Consider the following 16,936-nt stretch of genomic DNA (forward strand, 5'->3'; position numbering starts at 1 on the left):
TGTTGGTGATGCAGTGAGATGTTGGTGATGCAGTGAGATGTTGGTGATGCAGTGAGATGTTAGTGATGCAGTGAGATGTTAGTGATGCAGTGAGATGTTGGTGATGCAGTGAGATGTTGGTGATGCAGGGAGATGTTGGTGATGCAGTGAGATGTTGGTGATGCAGTGAGATGTTAGTGATGCAGTGAGATGTTGGTGATGCAGTGAGATGTTGGTGATGCAGTGAGATGTTGGTGATGCAGTGAGATGTAGGTGATGCAGGGAGATGTTGGTGATGCAGGGAGATGTAGGTGATGCAGGGAGATGTAGGTGATGCCATGAGGCTGATAATGCAGTGAGATATTGGTGATGCCTAAGAAAAATCGAAAAAATCTTGGAAGACAACGGCCACCCGCTCCATCAGAACTATGCCAGGTCGTTGCGAAGTGGGCAATTGCTGTCAATCAAAACAAGAACGGAGCGGTACAAAAACTCGTTCATACCTCACTCGGTCAGACTCTATCACCGCCACTCATTGATCAGGGAACATGAAATGCACCAAGATACCTGTGTGTAGTCGCTGAATGAACTCTTTATGTTGTCTGTTGTATTTATGTGTATTTTTCTGTTGTGTTGTCTTTATATGAGAAACGAGTCCTTGTAATCACAACAAATTTCCATAAGGATCAATAAAGCAGTCTTAGTTTTAGTCTTAGTCTTAACTACCCTGTAAGTGAGGTATTTATGAATAGAGAAGATTGTTTAGTTATATATTTGTTTGTTTCAATTTTAGGCTGCAATGTAAAAAGGGGGCTAATTCAGCTTATACCACCACAATTTCTTTCCCTTATTCAGATACCAAACAAAATAATTAATTACCAATAGTTAATGGGTTAATTTTTTGTATTGATTCTTGTGTTGTCAGGTAAAATAAATAATTGTGCAAAATTTCAGCTTGATCCAAGATTGGGTGTTGGAGAAAAACATTTTACCAGATGGACAGATAAACTGAGCTTTGTAAAAACATTTTATCAGATGGACAGACAAACTGAGCTTTGTAAAAACATTTTACCAGATGGACAGACAAACTGAGCTTTGTAAAAACATTTTACAAGATGGACAGACAAACTGAGCTTTGTAAAAACATTTTACCAGATGGACAGACAAACTGAGCTTTGTAAAAACATTTTACAAGATGGACAGACAAACTGAGCTTTGTAAAAACATTTTACCAGATGGACAGACAAACTGAGCTTTGTAAAAACATTTTACCAGATGGACAGACAAACTGAGCTTTGTAAAAACATTTTCAAAATAATACTGTTTTAGAAAGTGTAGTCTTGAAGCTCACCTGAAAGATCAGTTACAGTTCTTGATCCTTGTGTTGAAGATACAACTGGAGTTTTAGTTTCTGGGATCAACAAGTAGAAATATTTGCTTACTTTACAAAATTTGTTCTAAGTTTATTAGATTTTATACTTTGATTTCAATACATTTTTACCTTAAATAAAATTATAAAAATATTGAAATGTAAATTTCACATTTTCTTTTTTTTAAGTGTTTTAGATTTTGTTTCAATTTGAACTCAAATGTGTCTGACCTCTAAGTAAATTTAGTCTCTTCATGGTTATGAATTTTGACTTAGAAAGTCTCACCTGCAGACTCTTCCTCCATCTCTCCATCCTTATCCTCCTCTTTCTTATCCTCATCACTATTATCAATCTCAAGGACCTGAGTCAAAAGCTCATCAGAAGCAAAAGTCACATTGCGAGTTGGTGGATCAGGAGCAATTTCATCTTCATCTACCTGAAGGGGTTTTCTCTATGGGTTCACATCAAAGATTAACAGTGAATTAACATCATTTGGAAGAAATGTGCAGTCAAAAAATCTTTAAAGATAATGAAATAATTCTCTATCAAAAGGTTGAAATTCATATAATAAATAGTAAGGTTTTTTTTTTATTTTAATATAGATTTCAACGGCATAATTGTGTAGAAAAAAGTATGGAAATCTTTTATTTTTATTTCAGTTGTGTACTTTTTTTTATGTATTAGTGAATTAGTTGTTGTGATAACATCCTGTTAACCATTGGAAAGGCCTTAATCCAACAGACAGTCATGGACCAGGAGCTATTCATCCCAAGTGATGTCTGAAAGTTTCACTATGGCAACATCTATTACTGTGTTGGGTTGTGCTATGTGCATTGCAAAATGTAACCGCTATAGCCTCAGCTCGCTATAAGCAGTCGGAAACCACATTTATCATGGGGAATTGCTTCATATTTATATTCTGTCACTGCCACAATGCAGTGCAAGGACTGCCAATCTAACTGCCACTTCTTATGTTGACCCCTTTTAAAAAATGGAGTGACTGACTTTTTGGACTGCGTTGCCAGATTTCTGTTCCATCATCAGATAAAAAAAAGTTGCACCAGAGTAATCCAATGGAGGCCTGGTTAGCTACCCATTATTCACCTATCTAGTTCCACTTCTAGAAGCTTCTTCTGGTACACATTGTTGAGGCTGGAATCATTGGCTTTTAGGTTAAAATAGATTGTGCCACATTTTTTACTGGTAAAATGGTTCTTTCATACAGACAATCAGAGAAATTAAAGCTGTAAGATGATGCAAACCTTGATATAAAGTATTAAAAACTTGTAGATTGTAGATTTGGGGTGGCCCCCCTATGAACCACAAGGATACTTAAAAATAGATCAAGTCAAACGAAATCAACCAACTCCATTTACTCACTGGGTTGAGGCTTTGTATCTCTGCCAGCTGTTTCCTGGTCAGTTTAGGTGGCTGGTATGGTTTCTTGTCTTTCTCCTCTTCTTGTGCTTTAGGAGGTGGAAATAGTATCTTGAGTAGGACAGAGTTAGGGAGGTAGCCATTGATGACAGAAGGAAGGCAGGCATGGTCAGTAGATAATGATGGCAGCTCCTGGTATTTCTGTGCCAGCTCAGGGAAGAACCCAACAGGAGGGGTCTCAGCTCTGTACTTTTCTTCTAAACAAATGCAATTAACAAATGATCTAATTAACTTGTGTGAATTTTTATTTGTAATAATATTTGTGTATAAAATTCATTGATAACTAGGAAATAGCTCAAAGGTTGTGTAGTTTAATTTTGATCCAACATAGTAAAGGGGTAATTACATTAGTAGACATACCCTAATTAACAGGACAAGTAAAAAATGTTAATTAAAGATGTTGTCAGAGGCAGGTATGGCAAGGGTGAATATTTTACTTCTTTGATGATATTTTGGCATGATAGAGTTATACCCCTTTGTTTATGTACCCCTCAGGTTATGAATGTGAACAGTCAGCAAGTGATGTGAACTGAATGTTTTAGTCTTCCTAGTATGTAAGAGAGTCTTATAGTCAATGGGGCTCTTGTTTCCAGTCCAGGAAGGTTGTACAGTTGTTTCCTGGACTGGTGTTTGTGTTAGTCAGCTGTTATCATATAGTTACGGAGGACAGATTTTTCTTTGCTATTACGGTGTGTTTCTATAGAAATAATAAGCTTGTCATTTCAGAAGTGATAAAGTTTGTCTGGATTCTTTTAGAACATATATTTGTTATCAATAAGTGTTCACTATAGATCTACAGTAATCTTTTGTAAGTAACCCCTAATGAGCCAAGAAAAGAAGCTGACAGATGTTTCTAATGTATATTTTGTTTTTATGTTTGAAGTTTTGAGGTTTTCTTGTACTGCTGAAGCACTACATTAGAATAATGAAAATTATTGAATGTATATAGTAGTATCAACAACCATAAGAGAACTTAGAAACTATGACAAACATAAAACAGAGAAAAGAGACAAACTAATTGAAGGGAGTTTTGAAACAAGTTTGCAACTTCTTCAGAGATAATCACAAGGGAGGGAATGACTAAAAGGAAAACTCATTGAAACTCTATGGCTAATAATATTTGCATGCTTGAAGTAATGTTGTTTTCATTTGCTTTCTGTTTCTTTTTTCACAACTCAAACATGGAACTTAGCTACTGGTGGTTGAAAGAATGCATCAATTAGGCTTTCTATAGTCACCTTCAGCTTCTATCCCCTCATAATCTTTCAGCTCCTGATTCAAAGTTCTTATAACAGCTTCTTTAATGGATTCCTCTTCAGGCAACTGAAAATATGCACACACACACAAACAGAGGCATATAATGTAATGCTTTCATATTTGTTAGAATAATGGTTAATGTGTGTATGTGTCATGTAGTTAAAGCAAATACTAACTTCCTTATTAATGTTCCCCAATAAAATATCATGTATCTGTTAAAGCTGAGTCACAGTTAAAAACTGAGATTTTAAATGATATTAGACCCACTGGTTCCACATGGAACACCAGATGGTAAGAGGCTTCAAACAGTGCCAATGACAGATCTCTGTGGAGACAGCTTGCCACCCAATGTGCCACAGGAGGATCTAAGTCTAAGTAAGTAATATTCTTAACTGGACAAACGTCAAGTAGAATATATATGCTCATCTATTTATTATTCAGGGATGATAAGGAAAAAAAATTACAAAGTGTAAGAACTTTAAGGTTTATGTATTTTTAAAAAGGTAGATTACTGCTTACTTTTGGTTTCTCTTTGTTGTAGTAAATTTTCATGTATTCTTTGAAAGCTTTATTTCTTGTTTTCTTGGTCGCTTTGGGCTTATTATGAGCTATCAAGGTTCCATCTCTTATTTGGCATAGCTCATTATCTCTGATTTCTAACAGTCCATATGCCTAAATCAATAATAAATAAATATTCAATTTAATTATAGACAAAGAAACTAACCATAATATTGGCCATTTACTTTACAACAAAACTGTACTACACAATACTGTTGTATATTTACGGATAGAACATCTGTTTAAATAAGTTTCCCCTTCAAGATCCTAAGAACTGTAATGCATATAAGTGAATTTTGTTTCCATATCCAAAAGATTATGTGGGCAGCATTAAAAAGCAAATATATTTAATTGCCTTTCCAACAAATATTAGAATTGGCTGGACTCAAGAGAGATCTGTAAGGCTGAGTAAAAATCTACATTTCTGCTATGACTCAAGCCAATAATCTTCAGCTTGGTATCTAAGCTCTTTACCTCTTAGATCAGGGGTTCTCAACCTGTGGGTTGCAACCCCCTTGGGGGTTGATTGACGATTAGCCAGGGGTCGCCTAAGACCATCGAAAATATGGATTGTTTTTGTTTTTTCTTCTATTTCTGTATGTGTGTGGGGGGGTTGCGGCAGAGTGGGGGATTGTAAAAAGGGGTCGCCGAGCATAAAAGGTTCAGAACCGCTGCCTTAGATCATATGTTAGCCCTTAGATCAAATGCCAGATTGGAAATAAAAGCCATATGAAGATCAAAATATTCTTTTATTTAAACAAAAAAATCCACAAAAAATATATGAAATAATAATGAGTTGTTCTTTTTTAAAAGGTAGGTGGGAAATTAAATTAGTAATTAAAAGTTTCTATTGATACAAATTTTATATTTTTTAATTATCCCCCTAACATGATACAGTAGTAAGCAAAATAAGATATTTTTTATAAAATATTTGAGCTATCAAAACCATCAAAATTGAAAATAAATCCTTAGTAAAGTCATTAGGAAAGATTATAGTATGGAAGCAGTAGCTGGTTATAATTAGTTCAATACAAATGTGAAGCTAAGTGCTCAACCAATAAATGATGAAAACAAATGTATGTATCAATCATTATAATGACTTATCAACACTTGTGCAGATTTCATAAAGTTTCATAAGCAAGCAATTTTTTTAATGTCAGGAAAATTAAACAGCAAGAAAAATATTCTTGTGCTATACAAAAGAAGAGATTATTCTTAACCTTTTCTCTAACTTGTTTTTCTTTCAACATGGCTTCTTCTTCCTCTGGTGACAAGATATCAAAATACTGAGGAAATCTGTGACATTAAAATAAATTTTGTGATAACAATTTTAAGGTGCTATATTTTTTTTTTTAAAACATCAGTGATGTGACAGCATTAAAAATAAAAGTGTGCAGCCAAAGAATAAAACAAAACTAGAGCATGATTTTAAGAATGAAAGACTGCAATACACAAATGCATTGGTTCATACGTAAATGCAGCGTGGGCATTCTTCAGTCGTTTCACATCATTTTTATCCAGAGCTTTCAGACGGTTCTCATCATATTCAATGGAATCTTCATTCTGAATGGGAAGAAATTTCATACAGACCTGTTTCCTCAAGTAGTATTTGGGAAGGTCTAAGGAAAACAATGATAAAGAATAACTGTGAATTTAATTACTAATTGATAAAAATGTAACAAATATATTATAGAGCCCTATTATAAAACTATACAGATTTTTACTATACAAATATACACCTTATCCTACATAAACTAAGAGTCTTTACTTTAGAAATGTACAGCTTCTTATGGCATGTGGTAAGCTCTCTGGAATATCATCTCAATGATCCCTGGTTCAAACCCTGCCTACCATTATCCTGGGGGAGGATTTCGGACATAATAATCTTCAATTCCTAAAGAAAACTTGTCTTATCTTATAAATCATAGACATTCCTTAAGTCTAATGTGCTATTATATTATGTCAGGTATGTTTAAGAAAATCAGAATGACTAACTATGAAATTCTGCTTGCCAATCAGGTATTTGAAAAGGATGGCTACCAAAATATTTTCTATCATACAATTTAATGTTAAAACTTCATAGAAATTAATCTGAATGATAAATTGATCAGAATACTAATGAGGACCTTTTTTTTAACATAACTTTAGGCTAAAGAAAATCCAATTCCAAACTATTTCATAAGTTAAAATTACATAGCATTTAGCTTTTAGGAATAAATGTAACAATTACATTGCTTATGGTGAATATAAAACAGATGATTGTTGATTCCTACAAGCAGATCACCCTTAGAACTACAGAAAGACAAACTGTGAGGCAAAGAATTCACTTTCAGTATCCTGTAATGAAAAAATGCATTAAATGATGTAGACAACATTATGTTTATGTGACCTAGTAACTTACATTATATCATAAAAACAAACATTTGACGCATCAAAGATGAGCTCAGACCTGATGAGAGAGTTAGTGTGACTCCAGATTCGAATGGTACCATCCATGGAGCAAGACGCATAGATCTTCATTCGTGCACAGCTAGTAAAGCCAGTTATAACATCCATGTGGTCATCATCTGGTCGATGGTCATTTCGACCTGAAATATGAAGGCATATAGAGTTGAACAATCTCAATAAATTGAGCATCCATCGAAATCCATGTTTACAGACTCTTTTGATTAATAAGATTTCAAAAACAAAGTTACTTTCATGTATCAATATGAAACTAAAAAAAGTTTTTAACAGGATTTTTTTTTCCATGAATAATTAATAATAGGACTATTATATATATGGTGAACGTTTCTAGCCATGGAGATGAGAAAATAAAACTCTTATAAAGATCAAATCTCAATTTATAAGGATTCAGGATTCAAACAGCTAGTGGACTTTTGATAACTTACTACAAAATTCAAGCAACACAAAAGCTATTATAATATATATTATACATTTTAAAGAAGTCAAAAAGTTGAGCTGAAGGCTCTTGAAACTCTAGGCCAGCAAGAAAGAACAAGATCTCCCCTACGATGGCCTGTCTGAATAATTGTTCTGTGTGGGAGCAAGCAGGTGTCTATTTTTCACACCTCTATTTCAAGTGACTCTGGACTTGGGATGCTTGGACTGGAGCCAAGGCCAAAGACCAAATACTGGGGACCTCACCATTTTCCTTCTCTTTATCATGCTAACCATGTGGATTTTGACATCTATGAAAGGTTCCTTGAGAAACGGCTAATGAATTTTCAACAAGGTTGCAGAGCTCTCTTTCAATAGCAACCATGTTCAATGAAAGTGCTCTAACATTTTTTTATGCACCCCTGCAGGAGTCATTTTTTGCTACCTGATTGACCTAATCATTTCCTACTATGACTCTATCCACACAGTTGCCACATTACAGCTGGGTGGCATAGACCAGGTTTATAACAAGTGTCAGAAAAGTTGCTGTGCAGTGACTGACATCCAAATGTTTGATGTGCATTTTCATATGTACAGATTTTAAAACAAAAGTAAATGTTGAAAATGTCCCTCAGGGACATACCAGCACACATATACATAGTGCATACAACAAAAACTTATGTATAACATTCTTGACAGCACAGCCACTTTTCAGACACAGCATATAAATGTTTATCATTGAAATTTAACCCAACTCCAATGCAAAATAGCTGCATACAGCAAAGATGGGTAAAGTAGTCTGGATGGATAGATTGGAAATTGGAAAAAAACTCAAAGAAAAGTAAAGAAATAAGAAAGATGTAGGTTTATCAGGATAAGTGTAGCAATCCATTGACTGGCTATGTTTAGAAGTGTAAGTGTAAATGGAAATTATGTTAATGCAGTATGAATGAGGTTTTGTTTAAGTCTCTTTACTTTCAAATAGAAAGATTTGGAAGAATGACTCACTGTTGTCTGAAAGACTGTAGAGAACTACACTAAATGTAGCTGTGGATGGATCCTGGAAGGCTACACCTAGAGTTGTCTTGATGGCAGTCATGTGTACTGGTGTGTGGGCACAGTAGAATGACATCAGAGGGGTCAGAGCCTCTTCAGCAAAGGGAAAGAGCCTCCAGACTTTAATGATATTATCTTGAAACAAAAACATAATAGTTTTCATTATAAATAAAAAAGTTTTACTTAAAGCAATGTCTGAGCAAGTAAATATTATCCTCATTGATTGTTATCACTCTAAGTGGAAGTAATTCTGACTATTTCATAAAAATTGCTATGACTGTGTGATCCAAAACATGGCAGTCTCTGTAACAATATTTCTTATATGAGGGAAGGACAACTTGGATTTGGGAAGGATAGGTTTCAGATTTTTAAATTTTATTTCCTATGCAGGGAGTTGTAAGATTTATCTTTCCAAAAAATTCTCAGGAGGTTTGTTTCCTTCTACAACCTTCAAGTTTACAAGTTTAGTTCAAACATATATTTTAAGTAAACCAGATTATGAACTGAGTTCTAAGAAAATTCTATCCATTAATCTTCTGTTCTCTATCATTCAACATAGCCTAGTAGAAAAATAATTATGTTGGTCAGGCCTAGCCCCTCAGTGACCTTGTTATGATTACTGATCAAGTGGTCATTGTAGGCATGGAGAGTTGAAGTATTTAGGAGATTAGGGAAAAGTTGGAAGGACATTATCTATATATATAATTCTCTTCTTCGCTCAAGAGTTTGGACAAGAAGAAGAAGTAAAGGAAAGATCACTCTTTTATTTCTGCAATTATTTTTTTTAGCTTTCAAAAGATTTTAATAATTTCTGGATATTTCCACGACTTTTTTGTATATTTTGCAATTTCAGGAGATTTCAAGAAGCTCCTAGTAAATCAGGAGGCTGCGGGAATTCTGTTATAAGTTATAAAATGGTTTAATTTAATAATGTACACCTCGAATTAGCGCGGGTCCTTTGAAAGTGCGGAGCACACTGCGGTAACATAGGGGCCTAAGGCCGGCCCTGCAAAATAATGGCGTATGCTACGCCATGGGTCGACTAGTTTTAAAATAATCTAATAATAGACAATGATGATGCATATTAAATAAGTGCACTGGAATGAATAAATACTTCAATATTATTAGAATAGTCAAAGCATAATGCTAATTATCTTTAAATTAGGGTTAAATTAATTAAATCATTGTTAAATTAAATTAAACTTTTTAAATCAGACTGCAATGCACAAAGGAGAACAACTTATTCAATCATAAAGTATAAAATGAAAGGTGAACCAACCCATTCCTGCTGAGATAATCTGATTCAGTTTTGTGTTGGAAATAATACTTAGAACACTTTTACCACTGTGTGCCTGTAGATATATCATTGAAACATAATTTATATATATAATATTTATATTTATTAATGTTAAGACAAAGGTTTTTATAAAATATTAATTGAATCAACTAAATTTGACAAGATGTAACTCTAACTAAATGCTAATCGAATTACATTTGTTTGTTTTATGTGTTTCAGATGCTCCTTTAGAGTTGATGATTATTACATCTTTGCCTGAACCTCCTTACAACTGTGGGGTGGTGGTGGGGCAGGGTTCAAATCTGGGACTATTGGGATGACAGTCCATGCAGCCAAATCTTATGGAACCAAAACAACTCCTATTGCATAAGCTTAATAGTATTTGACTAAATACTGTATAATCAAAGTCAGCATATATATATATATATATATATAAGAAATCACATCTCTATCTTAATGTTCATGTCCTTAACAAATGTATATTATGAGTGAATGAGGATTGAACAAGAAAGAGCCCTACAGGAACTGCAAGACAATTGTACAGTTTCTATTTATAAATGGAGAAACGTTTTTTTGTTGTCTTTTTTTATTATGCATACTGAATAATTTTGCATAAAATAGGTTTTTAATTTTTTTTTTTCACTGAATAAAATCTTAAGCATAGTCTTCTCCATTGATAAAAAAAAAATAATAATAATAATCAAGCTTTTAATTAATCTGGGCTGACCTCAATTTTGAAAGTGACTTCCCCTGTCATCCAATCAATAACACAGATGTAGCCATCTTTCCTACCGCCAAGCAGTAGTGTTCTGTTCTTGTTGCTGTGTATATTTTTCTGTCCTCTCCCATTTTTGGTTAGATCTTTGGCCTTGGACCAAACATCACTATCTCCAGTGGGATCCACAATGTATTCATATACCAGGAGGTTACTACATTGCTCTTCCATGTTGAAAACAATTAATAGTATGAAATATGCACAAACAATGTTCATATTTAAAGCAATAATGTTTATTTTTAAAGAAATGTAAATGTAATATAGACAGCTCAAAGTAAAACACTTTGGAACTAAGGCTTTGACAAAATGGTACCAGAAGAATTAAACAAATCATAAGAACCAGTTGTTGTTTTTTCCATTTCTTCAATATTAAAACAAGCTTTACTTAGAGTAACAACAAGAGCAAACTATTTAGAAAATTATTTTTACATAATCATTAAATACCTTTTTTAGTTGTAAATAGTAAAGTTCCCCTTTAAGACCTTGTGACCTATAGGGCATGGTGTGGCCCATGGTTAATGACAGTGTCATGTGGCCAGCATATGACCAACCACCTTTACTATTATTATTTAGTCTAAAAACATTAATAATTAACCTACAAGGGAGTTAATGCAACTTAAGTGATTGACTCTGGAAACCTGTTGCAGTTACCTGTTATATTATTACACTTCCATCTGGAGACAACCTGGCAAGGATTACAATTAGTTCTTGCTTTTACAATCTCTCCACTGGCCAACAATGCAAAAACTGTTTCTGAAGACAAAAGAAATTAGCTTTAACACTTGATATACACAAGAGAAAAGTTAAGCTAACATTTTATTTTATTTGTTTTAATATGAACAAATTGGTAAAATTAATAATACAATTTTTCTACAAATGCTAAGAAATTAAATTGTCAATGAAATATGAAAGAGAATATCTTATAAAGCCAAAGTTTTTTAAAATATGAGGAATTAATTGCAATATTTTTGGATTGTTTAAGCATCATTTAACTCTTAAATTTATGAGACAGAATTTGGTTAGGATTTTGGCACATCAGCACGAGCATTATTGAATCCCTCATGGTAGCTGTTGAAGAGGTCACAAAGGTGGTGGTTGAATTGCTTGTGGAATTGGTTGAAAAATATAATCAAGATCAGCAAGGAAAACCAATGGCTTAGAAGACTTTCAATTAGCTACAAGTTTCTAATTAACATGCACGACTAGCTTAACACATTAACACATGGACATAATCACCTTCTCTTTTGAAGGAACATTTAACAACAGGAAATAATTTAGATGTAATAATCTTCTATTTCGAAGGAACATCTGTTAACTTAAATCTCAGCATTGTTGTGGGATGCTAAGACAGGTCACACAACACTAAGCTTTCCAATCCTTACAGTTAGAGCCTATCCCTAATAGTGTTTATCTATAAACAGAAATTTTTACTCCTCAAGGAACAATTTTGTTATGGAAGATTTAACCCAAGGCAAATTATCATGAATTTTACACTTAAGTCTCCATTATCTATGACTTTTTGATATTTTAAAAGGAGAAATTACTTTCAGCAATGGCATAGACTGCATCCACTAGTCCATCTGATGGCTGAAGCAATAAAGTGGTTATGACTTTTCCATTGCAAGGACAAACTATGCGAGCACTGGAGTCTCTACATAACAACAAGGCTCGTTTTGGGTAAGTCACATGATCTGTGACCTTGATTCTGTTCACTCGATACCTGCAAATATGCAGAAAAAAAAAACTTAAATAAAATTACATTTAAGAAAATAGAAAACTTAAGTTTCCCTATTCTTCTTCTTCTTCATTGTTCTCATTGTTATGTTGGAGTGTTCAGATGACTAGACCAATACATGAGATGAACTGCGCAGTGTTTTCCAAATCAGGGAGCTCTCCATATAGTTTTCTTTCTATTGGGGTTTTTTGGGGCCAGTGTCTTATACGGGCCTCTTGGTAAAGAGAGCAGTTTTGGAGGACGTGGTCAGCATTCTCTGGTGACACTCCACATGGGCAGTTTTCACTGGTTCCAATTTTAAGCTTCCGGTACATGTGATGTCGCATTCTGTTGTGTCCGGTCCTGAGTGGAAAGATTAGACGTTGGTCTTGTCGGGATAGCTTATAGTAAGCATCAAGTTTCCCTATAAGATGCAGAATCTTTAAGACAGGTGGAATAAAATTAATTCACAAGAGATTTCAATTACCCATTAGAATAAATTAGACTATAGACTGTAAAATCTCAAAATTATAGTTTTTATTTGACTCAATTAGCTACAAATCCCCTCTCCCTATCTGACTTCATAAAATAGACATGGTTGAATGCCAAATCCTTAGCAGTCAAACAAAAGACAGTCTTGAGTCAAGGGTTTATAAGATTCCTGATTTTTGTTTTAGGGCATAGAATAAAAGCTGGCATTTGGTCATTGCACAGACCACATAAATCACCCAATGAAATAAATGAAATCTGCTTCACCTGACTGAATGTTTTTCATCTTGAGAACTCTTGAAATACTCCTGATTAGTTTTTGTTAATTTTATTACTCTGAGTGAAAAGCAGTGAGAATATAATATTAAGTTACAAATTTTAACTATTTTTAGACCAACCCAATATTTGTGTGCATCTGGTACAAGTGATGTATTCTCCATAGATCCACTCTTTTGCCAGTGAAGGTATAAAAAATGTCACTGTTCATTTCAGTACCAATCCCAGAAATGGGTTCACTTATAATGGTTCTGGAAAAGAATATGAACATTATGCAATGCATTCAATTTACATTCTGAAACTGTAATTCTTTATTTAATCTTCACTTCAATACTCTTCATTTAAAAATACATTGAAAGTTGCACCATTACTACTCGTACTCATATGCTTCAATGCAAAATATTGAAGCTTTGATATTCAACTGCCAGATGTTAATCTGTTTTGGAGTTTTGAGTTTTTCCCTGCAGGAAGTTTTTACTTTTTATTTGCTTTGGTTAGTAAGGATGTTGTATGGCTGGCTGAAGAACCAGTTCAAGACTGTGCTTAACCACCGTGCACAATGCATAGGATTCCTCTTCCGGAAATAATGTCCAGCCAGCACACATTTTTAATTAATCCTTAAATGTTAATTAATGGTTTTTTGAATATATCAGAATAAAGACAAATGGTTGCCTTTATATTGCCAAATCTCCTGCAAACAGATGATTATTAAAATTTGTTAACTTTACATATAATTTTTAAGCTCCTAAGCTACTATATGAGTTAAAAACATTCAAGACATAAACTACTGAATCATTAAACAGCATTTTCATCTTATTAAATAAATTAGAGTAGGTTTATATATATTACATCTTTTGGAGAAATGTACAAAATATTACAAGGCTGAACAATGTAGCTAAAAGATGCAGACTGGTTGTAATTATTTAGCATCTCATTTGATTTTGCAATAAATTACAACTTTTAATGCACTAGTTTTAACTATTCAGTTTCATTATTTGATTTTAAAATAAATAACAAAATTGTCAAATTTAAAAAAAATGAATTTTAAGTTGCACATATAAATAATTGAGTAATAAAAGCATATAATGCTATTATCTTTATTTTAGAGTTACAAATTCATCCAAAGTTCTTTTCAAGAAAAATTGAAGATAAGACATGCCACTAAATCCCTTCATGACCTACTTGTCAATTTCATCACAAGTTTCCATGCTCCAGACTCTCATGGTACAATCCAATGATGCTGAAATGAAACATGTCTCATGGGGGTATATTTTCAAAAAGTTGATTTCCTTGCTGTGACCAACAAATACCATTAGCACCTTCCAGTTGATGTCCCAAACTTTGACTGAAATATAGAGTTATAAAAGTTGATAATTAAATAAAACACTCAATAATATACAGGCAGTGCACAGAAGAAATATAATGGGAAAACCTCAAACTCTATCAAGCGTGGGACAGATGAATGTAAACTATTCCATAAAACTACTAGGATATAGATGATAGATTTAATGTCTGACTCATCATGTGGTAAACACTTCAGACTATTGCCATACAGTCCCACTTTTGAATCCTCCTAAACTTTATTTTTGAAGAAATGTTCAATACTTATAAAATTAAACAAAGAGGATTAAGTATCAAGGCAAGATATTACTTTCTCTGTCAAACTGTAAAAAGAATCAAGATAAACATGACCTACTTAACATCCTATTTTAACTAATCTTTAAAAATTCCTGTTGGTCAACATGTGAAAAAGGGACAAAGTTAACTGATTAAGGAACTATTTGTTGACTCATACAATAAATAGATAATGACATTTACTTTAATAAGGTAATCAATATGCCTCATTCCAACATGTTTGCATTGTATAAAACTCAGTGCTAGCATGTGTTGAATCAATAATTAATTTCTCATAGTTGGTATTTCTTAAGAGCCAGTTACAATTAGTCCAGATGTGAATGTTAAAAAACACACTGTTTAAAAATACATTATGATATACATACTACAACCATCCTTGGCACCAGTAATGACATATTTCAGCGGATTGAAGAATGACAAGGCTGTAATGGGTTGAGTGTGTAATTCAGTTCTTCTACACACTTCCAGTCCAGAGAAAAGATTATAAACCTGATAACAGTCAAGAAATAATCAATACAGAGATTTTGAAAAATAAAAAATTGTAAACTAAATATTTGTGTTTTACTTTTACCTCCGGTTTTGTCTTATTTAGAAAACACATATAATGTACACAATATATAATGTACAAAATATATAATGTACAAAACATAAAAAGAATATAAATATGCACCATCCAAACAGTGGTTTCTATAATTTTTGTATAGCTTGAGTTATCCAATTTAAAATAGTCTGTGATCTGAATATGATTTATAAACAAAATTCATTCTATGGGATCTCAAATATTTATGGGCTTATTTTGAGTTGCAAACCTATGGGCTTATTATTTACTGTAAAATTATCTACAAAAAAAAAGTTATAATCCTTTCATGATATTTTAAAACTTTAATTTTAAATATTATTATAATTTTATATGTAATTTTTCAAGTCCATTTAGTTGATGTTAATTATAAATTAATACAAGATTTAAACTGTTAAAAATGTATTAGTTTTGTTTTCTAATTTACTTAAGCTGTTCCATGCTCCATTGGCATATAAAAAGAATGAATTCTTCTTTTTGTCTGTTCTGACATAAAGACAAAAGAATGTATTTTTATCTGTGTGTATTTCTGAGAATTTTATTACACTATGTTGTTTTGTATTAATCAAATTCTGTATTACTGTTTTTTTTATGTAGTGTTTTTTATAAATAGTATTTCTTTTTAATTTTGAATTAAGTTTTTCGGAGGGATTTTGAGGTACTTTTATTTTGTGTGTGTGTGTGTGAGGAATCATACTCTCAATGAGTCAAACTAAAGTTAATGGTACCTTAGTTTTGCATACCTCTTAGCTTTGTATAAATTTCTATTATAAGCCAAACCAATTTCTTTAATGATTAACCATAGTTGCTTAAATTTTGTTAGCATTTAATAAAGCCTTACCACAAGACCAGTGCCTACAGCACAATACATTTTCTGGGACTTGCTAGCAGTATCCTCTAAAACTACAGCTGCAAACATATTTTCTTCTCCAAATGTTGTTCTGATTGTTTTTCTTGGAGTCAGATATTTGGCTCGATAGCGAAATATCCAGGACTAGAAAGAAGTAAAAAAAGCATTAAATACATATATATTTAAACTTATAGAAAATTTCTTTGCATATAAATGTTTGCACATTTGTGATAAATTAATTTCTTTGTATAAATAATCTATTATAAGGGAAAATGGTTCTGTTTCTATCTTTTGTTCTGCTAATTTTTGTTGATTTACTTTATAATAGAAATAAAATTGTTTGAAATAAAATAACTCACAGATATAAAATGTGGACCGATTGTTACGAGCTCTCCAGTTTTTTCATTATAAAGACCTATGGTTACTGAACCAATTGCTACAGATTGTGAAATGATCATAAATTCTTTAGTCATCAGCTGAAATTCAATAAGTTAAATGAAAAAAAAAAAAAGGTGAAAAAAATATTATCAAACTGTTATCTCTGATGTGCAACTTGACAAATTAAAATATAGACTAAATAATATTTAACAAAAAGAATGGTGAATGTCACACTCCAGTTAACAGACATGCTAAACCAGGTCAAGTGGGGAAATGTACTGGTCCATTGAAAGGTTGAAGAGATATTTTTATAAACAAATGCCTGGATCATTAAAGAAAATGTTCCAACTCTCAAACTAAATTAAAACATTAAATTAAAACATTAGATATAAAATAGTGATCTTTCAG

The 16,936-nt window shown here is 32.7% G+C and overlaps 1 protein-coding gene across 6 annotated transcripts in view; it reads right to left on the reverse strand.

The window, feature by feature from the left end:
* Positions 1 to 16,936, reverse strand: part of LOC106070554 (WD repeat-containing protein 97-like) — a 39,573-nt gene that overhangs the window by 10,335 nt on the left and 12,302 nt on the right. For all 6 annotated transcript variants that reach the window (XM_056034898.1, XM_056034897.1, XM_056034895.1 and 3 more), the window contains exons 5-23: positions 16,510 to 16,626; positions 16,142 to 16,294; positions 15,089 to 15,212; positions 14,271 to 14,433; positions 13,211 to 13,339; positions 12,154 to 12,329; positions 11,261 to 11,362; positions 10,562 to 10,773; positions 9,817 to 9,889; positions 8,490 to 8,672; positions 7,051 to 7,189; positions 6,832 to 6,938; positions 6,073 to 6,220; positions 5,822 to 5,897; positions 4,563 to 4,715; positions 4,025 to 4,109; positions 2,730 to 2,983; positions 1,635 to 1,800; positions 1,331 to 1,390 (exon numbers count right to left, since the gene is read on the reverse strand). In XM_056034898.1, coding sequence (XP_055890873.1) covers positions 1,331 to 1,390; positions 1,635 to 1,800; positions 2,730 to 2,983; positions 4,025 to 4,109; positions 4,563 to 4,715; positions 5,822 to 5,897; positions 6,073 to 6,220; positions 6,832 to 6,938; positions 7,051 to 7,189; positions 8,490 to 8,672; positions 9,817 to 9,889; positions 10,562 to 10,773; positions 11,261 to 11,362; positions 12,154 to 12,329; positions 13,211 to 13,339; positions 14,271 to 14,433; positions 15,089 to 15,212; positions 16,142 to 16,294; positions 16,510 to 16,626 — 2,620 coding nt within the window. The remainder of the gene's footprint in view (positions 1 to 1,330; positions 1,391 to 1,634; positions 1,801 to 2,729; positions 2,984 to 4,024; positions 4,110 to 4,562; positions 4,716 to 5,821; positions 5,898 to 6,072; positions 6,221 to 6,831; positions 6,939 to 7,050; positions 7,190 to 8,489; positions 8,673 to 9,816; positions 9,890 to 10,561; positions 10,774 to 11,260; positions 11,363 to 12,153; positions 12,330 to 13,210; positions 13,340 to 14,270; positions 14,434 to 15,088; positions 15,213 to 16,141; positions 16,295 to 16,509; positions 16,627 to 16,936) is intronic.

The sequence above is a fragment of the Biomphalaria glabrata genome, chromosome 7, assembly GCF_947242115.1.
Source record: "Biomphalaria glabrata chromosome 7, xgBioGlab47.1, whole genome shotgun sequence".
NCBI lineage: Eukaryota > Metazoa > Mollusca > Gastropoda > Planorbidae > Biomphalaria > Biomphalaria glabrata.